The sequence below is a fragment of the Chinchilla lanigera genome, unplaced genomic scaffold (genome assembly GCF_000276665.1).
Source record: "Chinchilla lanigera isolate Chin_1 unplaced genomic scaffold, ChiLan1.0 scaffold00021, whole genome shotgun sequence".
NCBI classification, from domain to species: domain Eukaryota; kingdom Metazoa; phylum Chordata; class Mammalia; order Rodentia; family Chinchillidae; genus Chinchilla; species Chinchilla lanigera.
Genome location: NW_004955422.1, coordinates 14,848,518 through 14,862,527, shown reverse-complemented (window position 1 = coordinate 14,862,527; position 14,010 = coordinate 14,848,518). Strand labels below are relative to the sequence as shown.

General features: G+C 43.9%; 1 protein-coding gene and 1 pseudogene across 1 annotated transcript in view; both read left to right on the top strand.

Annotated features, from left to right (window-relative positions):
- Nucleotides 1–8,949, top strand: part of LOC102016169 (tumor necrosis factor receptor superfamily member 23-like) — an 11,652-nt gene extending 2,703 nt beyond the window's left edge. The window contains exons 2-8 of the mRNA XM_013513880.1: nt 538–652; nt 1,197–1,325; nt 2,604–2,715; nt 3,984–4,057; nt 6,635–6,787; nt 7,294–7,319; nt 8,812–8,949. Coding sequence (XP_013369334.1) covers nt 538–652; nt 1,197–1,325; nt 2,604–2,715; nt 3,984–4,057; nt 6,635–6,787; nt 7,294–7,319; nt 8,812–8,859 — 657 coding nt within the window. The 3' untranslated portion in view covers nt 8,860–8,949. The remainder of the gene's footprint in view (nt 1–537; nt 653–1,196; nt 1,326–2,603; nt 2,716–3,983; nt 4,058–6,634; nt 6,788–7,293; nt 7,320–8,811) is intronic.
- Nucleotides 8,950–12,817: 3,868 nt separating this feature from the next.
- On the top strand, nt 12,818–13,812 carry LOC102014681 (annotated as a pseudogene).
- The last annotated feature ends 198 nt before the right edge of the window (nt 13,813–14,010 follow it).

Sequence of the window (14,010 nt, the reverse complement as noted above, 5' to 3'; positions counted from 1 at the left end):
CCCTTCTGGGTATCTTTCCAGAAGAATTAAAAACATCGTACCACAGTAGCACAATTTGTAATAGCTAGATCTCAAAAACAACCCAAATGCCCACCAACCAAGGAATTTATTTTTTAAAAAAATATGGTCTTTTTATACACTGCTGATCAGAAAATAGAGCATGATATTGGGATACTGAAATTTTAAATTTTTAATAAATTTTCCACCCCATCTCCCACCTTTAGCAAGAGAACCCGGGCATGGCTGGCTGCCAGGAAGGAACCTAGGTAGCTGTTACTGTGTAAAGAGTCAAAATGGACTGAAATTCACAAGGATTTTTCTGCCCAGCCTTCCTGTGAAGCTACAAGCTGTAGAGTTAGTTCTTCCTTACATGCACAGCTCAGCTAGCTTGTGCGCATCATGATTATTTTTAGGTGAGGATAGCACTGCCTGCTGCTTCCTTCTTCACCGTCCTTTCATAAGGTCGCTTCTGAGACAAATAATGACCAGTAAAGAGGGGCTGCGAGTGATACACTTCTTGTTCTTTTTAACCTGAAGCTAAGTGCCACAACTGGGTCAAGTCACAATCAGAGCCAACAGCATTCTGGCCCGGAGTTCTGTAATGCCGATGAATACAGGAATGCTGACCGTTGCTGCCAGATGTGTCCTGCAGGTGAGTCCTGGGACAGGGCCCAATGCCCACTGTGGGTTTAGGTGGCCATTGGAGCAGACCAGAGGCTGTGCTAGATAGGGTTTGTGGGTACCAGGGACTGTACTCTTCTGCTGCCTACTCTTTAGAATCCTAGAGAGGTGCCCCTTGTCCCATGTGAGGAGGACCCCTCATGTGCACAGCAGAATCTGTGTATCTGTCTGTAGTTGGTGGACAAGGCATGTCCAGCAAGTCTACCTGGGTTAGGGTTACCCCCCCCCCCCTTGCCCAGAGTGAGCACTGAACCCTAAACAGGGGGCAGGGAAGGTTCAGGGAGGAGAACTAGAGGGTCAACATCTCAAGGAGGCCCCAAAGCAGCTGGCCATTTAATCATGTCTAAGAACTTGTCACTTACAGACATTACTTCGAACTTAAACTCTAAGACATTAGCATTGCTGTTGACTCGTTTGAGACCTGAGCCCCTAAGGACCCAGTAGAGCACAATACAGGCCCATGACCCAGGTGGGCCCCAGAGGAGGCTCTCACCTCTGCCCAATCGCTTCCACAGGAGAATATGTCCAGGAGCCCTGTGTGAGCCCCCACACCCAGGGCAAGTGTGTCACGTGTGACCCAGGGACGTTCACAGCGCATGCCAACGGCCTGGACTCCTGCCTTGTCTGCTACAGCTGCCGTGACGGTGAGTCTCCAGGGATTTGGCCACGATACCTGCACCCCTAGATAGCAGTGCTCTTACCAGGAATGTGCCCTAAAGAGGGAATTGAAGCTGAGCCTCTGCCTCTGATATTTAAGTGTTCGGTGTTTAGCTTTGAAAGCATGGAGAAAAGCCAGATACCCATTCATCCAGCACTAGGATGAAGCAGTCAAAAACAGATGCTGCAGAGATGTAGTGGGCACTGTTTCACTGGCATAAGAATTGTTCCTTTTGTATCATCAGAGTGAGAACAGTGTGAACACAACCTTAATCATACTCTGACGAAAAGGCACAGCATTTTCTTGCCATTTTTGTCACTGTTTTTTGCTAATTGCAAATAGCTGATTCAGTCTACAAACTCACAAAATACACACAGAAACAAGACAGAGCTCAATTCCTAGAGAATAAGCAATTTTGTATTATGAAAGTTTTCAGACAGAAAAGTTGAAAGAATAGAGCAGGTTGCTCCTATAGATCTTCTCCTTCTCCTTCTCCTCCTCCTTCTCCTTCTCTTCTTCCTTCTCCTTCTCCTTCTCCTTCTCATTCTCCTCTTCCTCCTTCTCCTTCTCCTCCTCCTTCTCCTTCTCTTCTTCCTTCTCCTTCTCCTTCTCATTCTCCTCTTCCTCCTTCTCCTTCTCCTCCTCCTCCTTCTCCTTCTTCTCTTTCTCTTCCTGCTTCTCCTCCTCCTCCTCCTCCTTCCCCTCCTTCTCCTTCTCCTTTTCCCTCCTCCTTTTTCTTCTTATCCTTCTCCATCTCCTTCTTCTTCTTTTTGAGACAGGGTTTCACTGCAGTTCAAGCTGGCTTTGAACTCTCCTTGAATTCACTTTGTAGCCCAGGCTAGCATTGAACTCACAGCAATCCTCCTGATATAACCTCCCAAGTGCTGAGATTACAGGTGTGTACCACCATGCCCAGCTTCCTATAGATCTGCTTGACACTAAACAAGACCTCAGTGCACCTGCTTTGACTGATTAAGCTCTGTAGGAGACACACTGCATTCCCATTTCTTTCTTTCTTTTTTTTTTGTCTTTTTGAGATAGGGTCTTGCTATGAAGTTCAAACTGGCCTTGAGCTCACTTTGTAGCCCAAGTTAGCCTCGAACTTGCAACAATCCTCCAGCCTCAGCCTCCCAAGTGGTGGGATTACAGGCGTACACCACCATGCCCGGCGCTACATTCCCATTTCTAGTAACTGCAGGTTCATGCACATGGGTGATGTCATGGTCTCCACCTTAAGCTAACTTCAGTGTTCCCTGTTCTGCAGACCAAGAAATGGTGCAGGAGTGCTCCCCAACCAGCAACCGAATGTGCCAGTGCAAAACAGGCCATTTCTACCAGGACCCTGGGACTTTGGAATTCTGCATGCCATGTGACAAGTAGGTGGGCATGGGTTGGAGGTGGCATGAGAGGGGGTTTACTTTACCAGCTGAGAATCAGCAGGGCTGCGGTGACCTCTAGCACTCCGTGCAACCTGCAGCAGCCCAGAGAGATGGCTCCTACCATGGCCAAATGCTCCTCCGTTCTTTCCTCCCCAAAATGCAACCAAACCCATCACTTTCCAGGCTATTCCTATTTCTACTCATTCCACATGTCTGAGTTCTTTCTCTTCATCTTGTGATTTTCTCATTAACCTTTGGCTCTCTGATGTGTTCCTTGGCTCTTTCATGCCTCACTTTCTCCACATCTGCACATAATGCTCTGGGAAATGATGCTGGACATGACTTTGTGGCAGTGTCTGATAGAAGGCCTTGTTCTCCACTCATGGTCCTCTGACGGGGTAGCAATGTGGCTCCTCTCACAGGGAAGCTTCATATCAGGGTCCTCTGCCCACCAAGGTGCTGAGTATCTGCCTGATGCCTCTGCCCACCCCAGCAGTGCTGTCCTGCAGGCCCTGAGGTATCCCAGGGGACCAGGACTCACCTGCCAACATCTCTAAGGCTGGTTTCTCTCAAAAGGAAGCAAAGTGACAGCCTAGGCAATGATTTAGGTTCCCTGAAGGGTGTCTGTCTTGGAGATTTCTCCCATGTTTTCTGCTGGGAGTCTGGAGTTAAGAGTCTAAGAAGAAGCCTCATTCATTCCCGGGAGAGTTGGAGCACCCAGAGTGTCAGCAAGGAATAGCAAAGAAAGAAAGAAGAGTAAGGGTGGACTGTGAGGCATGAATTTTAGATAAATGCAGCACTTTCTCTGCACTGTGAAATGCACAGAGTTCAATGCTATGAGGGAAGTCAGCAAGTAACAGAGTCCCCCTTCATCCAGACCTAGCTAGTACTAAGGTGTGCAAGCATGAGCATTAGGCCTACAGAATGCAGTGACTAGGAAAGAACCCTGAAATCCTGAGGCTCTTATAAAAAAAGGACAACTTCATTTGTTCTTCTACGCATAGGCCACTAATGAGGCAGTCCATATTCATAGAAGAGGAAAATTGGTCAACTATCGGGCATTAGTGAGAATCACACCAATGCCTTCTGAGGATGCTGGTTGGGTTGGGGACAGCTGGGGGGAGGGGTTTCAGCTCTGTCTTACTGCACAACACGGTGCCCCCAAGAGTGGGTTGGGGAGGCACCAAGAGAGGGCAGAGCCCCCTTCTGCTGGTGATGACAGGGACAAGCTCCAGAGGAATGGAACTGAGGGTGTCTCTCTCCAGGTGTTCTGAGGGGATTCCAGCCCTGCGGGAATGCAGTGCCACGTCAAACACAGTCTGCGGGATGGCTCATCAAAGTACGGTTTTTGTTTCTGTTTTTTTAAACCTGGCTGATTTTTATTAAGGTAAAATTCACATGAGATGAAACTAAACCACTTTATTTTTATACTCTTCTGGTTAGTTCACATTGGTTACACAGATTAATAGGTTTCCTATTTATAGATTTGTACATATATTTAATATAGATTATAATTTTCCCCCTTATACCACTCTCCTAAAAGCAATCATTTAAAAGTTCATGCATTAGGGTCGCTTAATATCACCATCTCCTTCTAGTTCCAAAATATACCCATCTCCCCAAAATGAGGTATCCGATCCCCTTCAGCTATAACACCACACATCCCTCAGCCTCTGATAACTGCTCATCAACGCTCTATCTCATTGGATGGGGATGTTCTGGGCATTGTATGTCAAGGGCATCAGAACCTCATTGACCTTTTGGGGTTGACTGCTTTCGGTGAGCATCGTGGTTTTGATGTTCATCCAGGTTGTAGTGTGAGTCAGTACTTCATTCATTATGATGGAATAATCAAACACACACTGTATTTTGTTTTTCTGTATTTATTTCATACATTTTAAACAATTCTCACAATACATAGACCTTTGAGCCCCGGTCATTGAAGGGGAACAGGACAATCTTTTCAACAAATGATTCTAGGGAACTGGATACTCACATGCAAAAGAATGAATTTGGACCTTTATTTCACAACATGAGCTGGGCATGGTGGCTCACTCCTGTAATCCCAGTGCTCAGGAGACAAAGCAGGAGGATCGTCAGGAGTTCGAGACCATCCTGAGCTACAAAGTGAGCTCAAGCCTGGCCTGAACTGCATAGCAAGACCCGGTATCAAATAACAACAACAAAAAAGCCCACAACATGTACGAAAGTTCATTCAACATGGAAGAAACACCTAAAAGCAAGTCCTAAACCTGTAAACTCTTACAACTTAGGGGAACACGTTCAAAACTTTGGATTTGGCACTGATTTCTGATATGACAACAAAAGCATAGATCAAGAAGGAAAAATAAACAAACAAGATTACACACATCCTAAAAGCTTCTGTGTGTCAAAATGGGCACACAGTGAAAGATTGAGGAGGAGAAAATATTTGCAAGTCACAAATCTAAACAATCCATAGCCATAATATGAAAAGAACTTCCTCAACTCAACAACAACAATATAAAACAAAACCCAATTGTAAACATGGGGAAAGGACCTTGATAGGCTTTTCTCCAGCAATCATACAAATGGCCAACAAGCAATGGAAAGATGCTTAATGTCATAGGTCCTGAAGCAAATGCAAATCAAAACCACAGTGAGATGAGAATCTACTTCATCCCTTTCAGGACAGCAACTGTTCAAAAATCAGAAAACTATAAGTGTTAGGAGGACTTAGAGAAACTGGGGTATATGCATTCCTGGTGGGAATGCAAAATAGTGCAGTTTCTGTGGAAAACAGTACAGATGTTCCTTAGAACATTAAAAATAGCATTAACCTATGACCCAGCCATCACACGTCTGGGTAAAATGCCCAAAAAACTGAAATTGGAATTCCAAGAGATGTTTGCATACCATGTTTGCAGCATTTACAACAGCCAAAAGGTGAAAGCCACCGAAGTGGCCATAGACGACCAACTGGAAGTGATACACACATTCCATGGAATGTTTCTCAGCCTTAAAGATGAAGAAAATGACACTTAACAATATACATTAACTGTGAGGACCCCATACTCAGCAAAATAAGCCAGTCACCAAAGGGCAATCCTATGTGCTGTTTATATGAGATCCACAGAGTCATTAGATCCATGGAGAAAGAAAGTAGGGTGGGGTGCCAGGGAACAGAGAGGAGGTGGGGAATGAGTGTTTCACAGGGACAGAGTTTCAGGTTGGAGGGTGAAAATGTTTTAGAGGTCGGTAGAGGAGGTGTTTACACAGCAATGTAAATACACCTGAAATGACTGAACTCTAGAAAATGGTTAAAGTGGAAAATTTCATGTTATATCTACTTTAGGACAATTTTAAAATGAGTAAGCAAATAGAGACGTAAGAAAAGTTGGAGTTGTCCTTCCTTACTGGAAAATGGACCTGGGAGCCAGGGAATCATGTGGGCTGTGTCTCACATCGGGACGAACCCAGCTGCTCCTACTGCAGTATCCATGACTTCCACGTCTACCACAGTGATAACGGGGATGTGTGGGTCACTTGAGATGTGGCCTGACGCTGCCCATCCGCCTTGCTGAGGCACCACATGATGCCTCCAGGAGCGACTGTCCCAGAGGTCACTGGCCTGGCTTGTGGCTGGTGGCACACCATTCCCTCACACAGCCCTCTGAGGCCTGAAAGCCTGTGTGAGGCTTGCCACCACCATGAGACCACCTTGGCGAGGGGACAGTCTTCATGCCCACCAGTGTGGGAGCTAGACATCCTCCCCTCTCATCTGGGCTTGGCCTGTTCTCTGGGCCTCTTCCCTGGGGCTGTCACATCTAAGGTTTCAGAAAGTGGGAAAGCTGCTTTGTTTTTATCATAGCACTGCTGAGGGAAAATGCCAATTCCTGCCCTTACCAAGACATTTTCTGGTTTTGCCACTTTTTAGAGAGCATCTACTGGCTATGTCTGCTGCTACTCATTCCGTTCCTGCTGGTTATCTATCTTCTAATCAGATATGTACCCTGGAAATATCTGTCTAACAACATAGGAGAACTTGGTGACAGCACCAGGATAAGAGCAAGGAACAGCCTGGGTGCAGGTAGGTCCTGCAGGGCCTGATTCACAGAGGGGCTGGCTCTTTCCACCCAGCAGCATGTGCACATAGGAAAGGGTCCTTCTCCGTTAGGGCAAAAACTGAAGGGAACTGAGGGCAAAAAGCTACAGGGACCACAGTGCTCAGCCATCTGCAGCTGAGGTATGGCTAGCTCTGTCACTGGAGTTTCAGATCTAGGTTCAGTGTCAGAGGCAGACCTGGCTTGACACAGGTTATATCTCGCCAGGCTTGGTGGGAAAGCAAATTGGGGGCAGCCTCTAGATGACCCCTGGGTGCTGTGGGTGCAAAGAGCCACAGGCCTCTTGGAAGCTTGCAGAAATCACGGATAAGCTAACTGTGGAAAGGGAGAGGGGTGTTTAGGTTCATCCCAGCAAGTTCCTTGAGGACTATCCTCACGCCATCCCTGGTTTAAAGCAGGATGTGACAGTCCCAGGCCAGAGAATATCAGGGTAGTATGTGCAGCCACTAACCACAGGCTTCTGTCTTTGCAGGAAATGCCAATGGGAGTGAGAACATGGTGAGTGCAGGCCGCGAGCATGGGTGAAACTCTCACCTGTGAGAGGACACAGGGCAGAGGACAGGCCCAGGGAATACTCCCCTCCAGGAACAGGCCTGCCTGTGGCCTGTGAGTGAGGTCAGGGGAAGCAGTAGCCTTACAGGGAGCTGCCTGAGTGTTGCACGCCTGAGCTTTAGGCACCTAATTGTCCGCATGGCAAGAAGGCAGCCAGAGATCCTGAGCTAGAAGGAGCCTTAGCTTTTCAAAGATTTGATTAGGGAAACTGAGGCACCAGGAAGCTGAGAATATGCAAGTGGTGGGTTGGGTTTTAATCCATATAGGAAGCTGGTTGTAGTTTATTTTATTTTATTTCTATAAGAATATCTAACTGGTGTATCTCACTTATAGACTAATGTACACTTTCCCTTGTGACCACCATATACATACTGGCTCCAGATACTGCTTGGGGAGGGGGAGTTCACCAGTCATTGGGTCAAGATCACATGCACCTTGCAAGGTAGAAATTCACCAAGTTACACAGAGTCCTGCAGGCACAAAAGAAAATTCTAACTGACATTGCTGTGGTTTTTAGATTAATGGACATTCAGGTTTTCATATCATATGTACCTGTCCAGCATCTTAGAGTGTGTCTCTACTTATGTCAATATCCTCTGTGCACTTTTGGTATCAATTCTGTGCAGTTTTGCATAATTCTTTAGCAGTAGTGCCAGAAATCTTATTCTTCTTTGCTGGTAAATTGTGTTTTCCTTCACTGCCACATCAGGTCTGTAGCAGGTCCTCTGTAGTAAGTCAGATCGGGCTTCTCTTGCTCTTGAGACCCTGTCTTTTTTAATGTTGTGTTTTATTAGCACATATAGGTAACACAGATTGATGAGTTTGGCTTTGGTGTATTGCTGTGTGCGAACAACTTCAATCATTTTCATCTCTCTCTACTTCCTCTCCCTTCCTTCCCCTCCTCCTCTGCTGCTTTCCTCACCTCTAATTACCTACTTCCTAATTTTCTGTCGAGAACTTTCCTGAATCTTCATCTCTGTTCTAACACTGTGTGCACAAAATCCTGGTGAATAACGTGTGTATGAAGTGTGAGTTGGTTTCTCTCTTTGGATCTCTATGCTCTTTATTTCCTCTTCTAGATTTATACTGGGTAAAACTTCTATCAACACAATTTTGGGCTCCACCTGCAGTTTGTGTCAATGCATGGTGGTTTTCCTTCTCTGTCTTCCCAAAGGGTTCCCATCAGTCAGGCCGAGTCTCCTTTTTTTTTTTTTGGTACTGGGAATTGAACTCAGTTTTTTTTTTTTTTTTTTTGGTACTGGGAATTGAACTCAGGGACCTCGGGGCACCAGACCAGCACTGCACCACTGAGCTAGCCAAGTCTTCTTGTGGGGGAAACTAAGCTCACAGGTCAAACTCACTCAATAGTGCTTTACCGCTATGGCCTGTGATCCCCAGCTGTGATGGCTTAAAATAACACCAATGTATTCTCTTCCAGGACAGGAAGTCAGAGTCTGAAAATGACCTCATTGAGCATGGTGGATGAGTTTAGCAACACTGTAACAAGTACTTCTCACACAGCATCTAATGAAGAAGGAAGGTGTATTTTGTCTCAAGAGTTTTCAGAGTTGCAGTCCATGTGATCAACCTAGGTATGCGGTGAAGCCAGACATAATGGCAGGAACATGTGGCAGAGCCTGGCCAGGAGACAGAAGAGGAGAAGACTGAGTCCCAAGATCCCCGTCTAGAATGCATCCTGGTGACCTGAAGGCCTCCCGCCAGGCCCCACCTCTCAAAGCTTCCTATATCTCCCATGGTGCCAAGCCGAGGATGAAGACTTTAACACGTGGGCGTTGAGGCAATGTAGATGCCAACATAACATCTGCCCTAGCAGGTAACCCAGATAAGATACAAGGACTACAGGAGGGTCCGTGCTTATCACTTGTTGCTTGCTGACTGCCTTCTGCCTGTCCTGCTTTGTCATGCAGTGCTTATGCTGTGTGATGCTCCTCTATCAAGGCACCCTGCCTTGGAGCCAGCTGGCCATGGACTACAACTTCTTTTTTTTTTTAAAGTGAAAAAAAAAAAATTCAAAAGATAATAGGAGGCTAAGAATGGTTAATACATTACACATTGTTATCTTTAAATTAGTTACTCAGAGTACGAGATATTGGCATTTAATTGTCCAAACAATGTTAGCATAGATGTTTGTTTTCAATGAACTAAGAGAAATTAGTAGTATAACTATCTTTTATACATACAAATTACTTTTTTTGCTTTTCCCTTCCTTCTTTTCTCCATTCCTCCATCCCACTTTCTGTTTCCTTTTGAAGTTTCTTCCCATTTTATAATATCTGTTGTTCATTTTGGATCTTATTTACTCTTCAGCTTCTCACACTAGGGAGACAATGCAATATTTATACATGTACATCTGGTTTATTTCACTTATGAGCGTGGTCTCGAGTTGCACCCATTTACCTATAAAAGACTCAGGTTAATCCTTCTTTATGGCTGAGTAGCATTCCATTGTATAGAAATACCACATCTTTTTTATTCATTCCTTGGTTGTTTGGCATTTGGGTTGTTTCCAACATCTTGCTATTATAAATTGTGCTGTTATACACATGGGTACAACCTGGACATATTCAGGAACCCTGTTGAGCCATCCCCACATTCCCCAACCAGTGTGCAGGGCAGGCAGAGCCCTAGTCACCTTCTGGGGCCTCAGTGGCCACAACCAGCACCACCCACACTTCCATGGGAGCTGAGCTGAAACCTGGACCTAGTCAGAGGCCTCAGGTACTCCACCCTCACTCCTCTCCTGCTGGCATGGGAACTGGGCTGGGTCCTGGGCAATGTCTAAAGCCTTAGTGATCACAGCCTGCACCCCCACACACACCCTTATGGAAACTAGGCTGAACACCAGACAGCTTCAGGAACTCTGGTGAATCTCCCCCTGCCCCTCACCCATGGGCCTGGGAGCCAACTGAATGCAAGAATTGTTTGGGAGCATCTGGGACACCACCTGGCCACCACACACCAGCACAGGAGCCATGTTGAACACTGAGGAACATTGGATCCTCACCCTGCCACTCCAACACCATCATGTGAGTGAGACTGAGCTCTAGGGAACAACTGGATCTTCAAAAATAACAAAACAAAGGAGCAAAACGCAATCTCAGACCTCTACCCCACCCAGAGCAAGTATAGGAAACATCAACACAGAAGAGCCTAGAATTCATACATCTGAAATTTCTGAAATGATAGCAACTGAAGTAAACAAACAATTTCATCAGGCCTTAGAAGACATTAGATCAGGAATAATCTCTCAGGTAAAAAAAGAAATGACAACAATAATGGAAGAATTGCTCAGCAGGGGGCTGGGGATTTAGCTCAGCAGCACAGCGCCTGCCTGGCAAGCACAAGGTTGTGAGTTTGATTCCTAGTACCAGAAACAAACAAAAAAAGAATTTCTCAGCACATCCAAAGAAGACATTGTTAAGAAAATAGAGAAGCATAGACAACTCATGGAAACCTTGAGTGAACAATAGAGAAAAGAACTAGAATGCATGAAACAGATTCAAACAGATATCCAAGAAATTAAAAATTCCATCGAAAGCTGGCAAAACTGCCTGAATGAAGCTGAAGATAGACTTTTAGATCTTGAAGACAGCATTGACACTACTTAAAGTGAAGGGAAGGATCTCTGAAAAACAGCAAGGAACCAGGAAATAACAGTTCAACAAATGCAAGATGAAGCAAAGAAAACCAATGTCAGATTGATAGGTATCAATGAAAGAGCAGGTGTCAACACAAATGACATCAAAAGACTCTTGGCAGAAATAATAGCACAAAATTTCCCAGGCATGGAAAAAGAATCAGACATACAGATAAGTGAAGCATATAGAACTTCAATGAACCATAAGCAAAATAAATCTACACCCAGACACATAGTGATCAGGATCCCAGAAACTCAACAAAAGATCAGAATATTAAAAGCTGTTAGAGAAAAGAAACAGATCACCTATAAAGGAAAGCCCATCAGAATCATGGTAGATTTCTCAACACAAACCATCAAGTCAAGAAGAGCTTGGAGTGAAATATTTCAGGTACTGAAAGAAAACAGCTTTCAACCCAGACTGATGTATCCTGCAAAACTATCCTTCAAATTTAATGGGGAAGTAAAATATTTCCATGATAAAGAACAACTGAAGAAATTCATGAGCACCAAACCAATCCTACAAGGAGTACTAAAAGATATTCTACAAAGAGATAAAAAAAAAAAAAAAGACCACAACTTCAAGAACAACAACAGAAAGGAACCACCAAGTCGAGCAAGCAATTAAACAGAGGGAAAAAGGAAGAACCAACAGCAGGAAAATAACATTACAAAATAAACCAGTACATATCGGCTATAACCATCAATGTAAACCACCTCAATGCACCAATCAAAAGAAGCAGATTGGCAGAGTGGATCTAGAAACAAAATCCAACTATATCCTGTATACAAGAAACACATTTAATTCAAAAGGAAGTTCATAGACTGAAAATTAAAGGATGGAAAACAATACTCACATGACAGCAACCCACAAAAAAGTGGATGTAGCTATTTTCTTTGAAGACAACATGAACTTCAAACCAAGGACAATCAAAAGAGAGAAAGGTGGTCAGTCACTACATACTTGGGAGGGAAAAATGAGATAAAAATCATAAACATCTATGCATCAAATACAGGAGCACCCAACTATATAAGACAAATTTTAACAGACATGAAAAATGAAATAAGCAACACAATATAACATGGGACTTTAACACCCCATTGTCACAAAGAGATAGGTCAACTAGACAAAAACTCAGCAAAGAAATAACAGAACTTAACCAAACTTGTGAACAATTGTATTTAGTAGACTTTTACAGTGCTCTATCCAACAGCATCAGAATACACATTCTTTTCAGCTGCACATGGGATGTTCTCTAAAACAGACCATATGCTAGCACATAGAAGATGTTTAAGTTATTGCAAAGGAATTGAAATTATCTCATGCATACTATCGGACCATAGTGCAATGAAATGGGAAATTAATGACAAAAGGAATCACAGAAACTCTATAAACACATGGAAATTAAATAACACCCTCCTGAACAACCAATGGGCCATAGATGAAATCAAAGTAGAAATTTAAAAATATTTACAATACCATTTTTTGATTGGAATGGGGGAGAAACATAACCAAAGGAGTAAAACAAAAATAGGGAGAAGATGAGATTGGCTATATTGTTGGATACAATGGAGAGTAGCATAGAGTAAAAAGCTTAGAAATGCTCTAGACTACCCCTGACCTGGAACTGATGCACCCACACAAGTCCTCCCACTGGTTTGGTCTGGCCTGGGTTACCGGACCTGCAGATGCTCAGTCTGCTGGGGTTAGCAAAACTCCTGGTGCCTCTTCCACCCAGCCTGCCAGGGGTTGCTGCGTTTCTGTGGGGGGTGGGAGGGGGGGGAGATGACAACAGCAACATGACAAGAAGTTCTTAGCTTCTACCGTAGCATCTTCAAGCTTGTGAGGAAATGGCATGTGGCATGAGGGCAGATGGAAGACACCATTAAAGAAAAACAGTGTATACTAAATGAAGCCAGAACAGTTTCAGAAAAAGAAAAATCACACAGACACAGACTTGATTAAATAGTATATTGATGAGTGTACAGCCAGGATTGAAATTAGACTGCATTACAAGATTCCTTACCCAAGGCCGATTCATCTACCTCCAATGGGCCTCACCCAGGGACTTCAAGCTCAGAAGAAACTAAGGAAACTTTCCAGATCAGTCTATCTCAAGTCTCACGATGAAGTTTCCTAACCCAGAAGAAAGTTGATGGAAATCATGAACCAGAGAGATCTTGAATGTAAACCAGATAACAAGACCCTTCTTGACTAGGGGCAGAAATTCAAATTTCTTCTTCAGACCTCCACAATTGTTCCTCACTATGATGCTGTGTGCCTAGACATCCCCAGAGTTTGTCAGAGTCTTGTTGCTCGAGCAGATGCCATTAACCTTAGAGGTCATGGACCTTACATGTTCACTGATGTCACCTTTGGAAATAGACTGAGACCTGTGGGAAGAAGCTAATGATGATAAAACTGTTTGTGAGAATCCCATTCACCACCCACCAGCTTATATGAAGAAACCAGCCAGTTCCTGGAAGTGTTTATGGCTACTCTAAAACATATACCATGCCCAGAATAGTTTTGAGGGTTTTTTTCCCCTCCAAGTTACATATTTTCTTAACATTGGTGGTGGTTTTTTGGGGATGGTCTTTCAATTCTTTGAATTTCCAGAAAAATTCCTTAAAAACACATTTTTGGATTGATCATAGTTTTTCATAGAAATTTTATAAGACATCCACTTCCCCTCCCTATACACAAAAGTGCCTGCCTTAGTAAATGTATAAGTTTATCTTACCTTAAAGCCTGTGATTACCTAAGATGACTTGGCATCTGAAAAAATAACTAAACAATATTTACAGTCAAATGAAAATGTAGATACAACTTACAGGAACTTGTGGGATACAATGAAAACAGTTCTCAGAGGGAAATTTATAGTGGTGAATTCTCATCTCAGGAAAGCAGAATGAACACAAATAGACAATCTTATGCTGAACCTCAAGCTTCTAGAAAAAAGAAGAACAAATCAAACC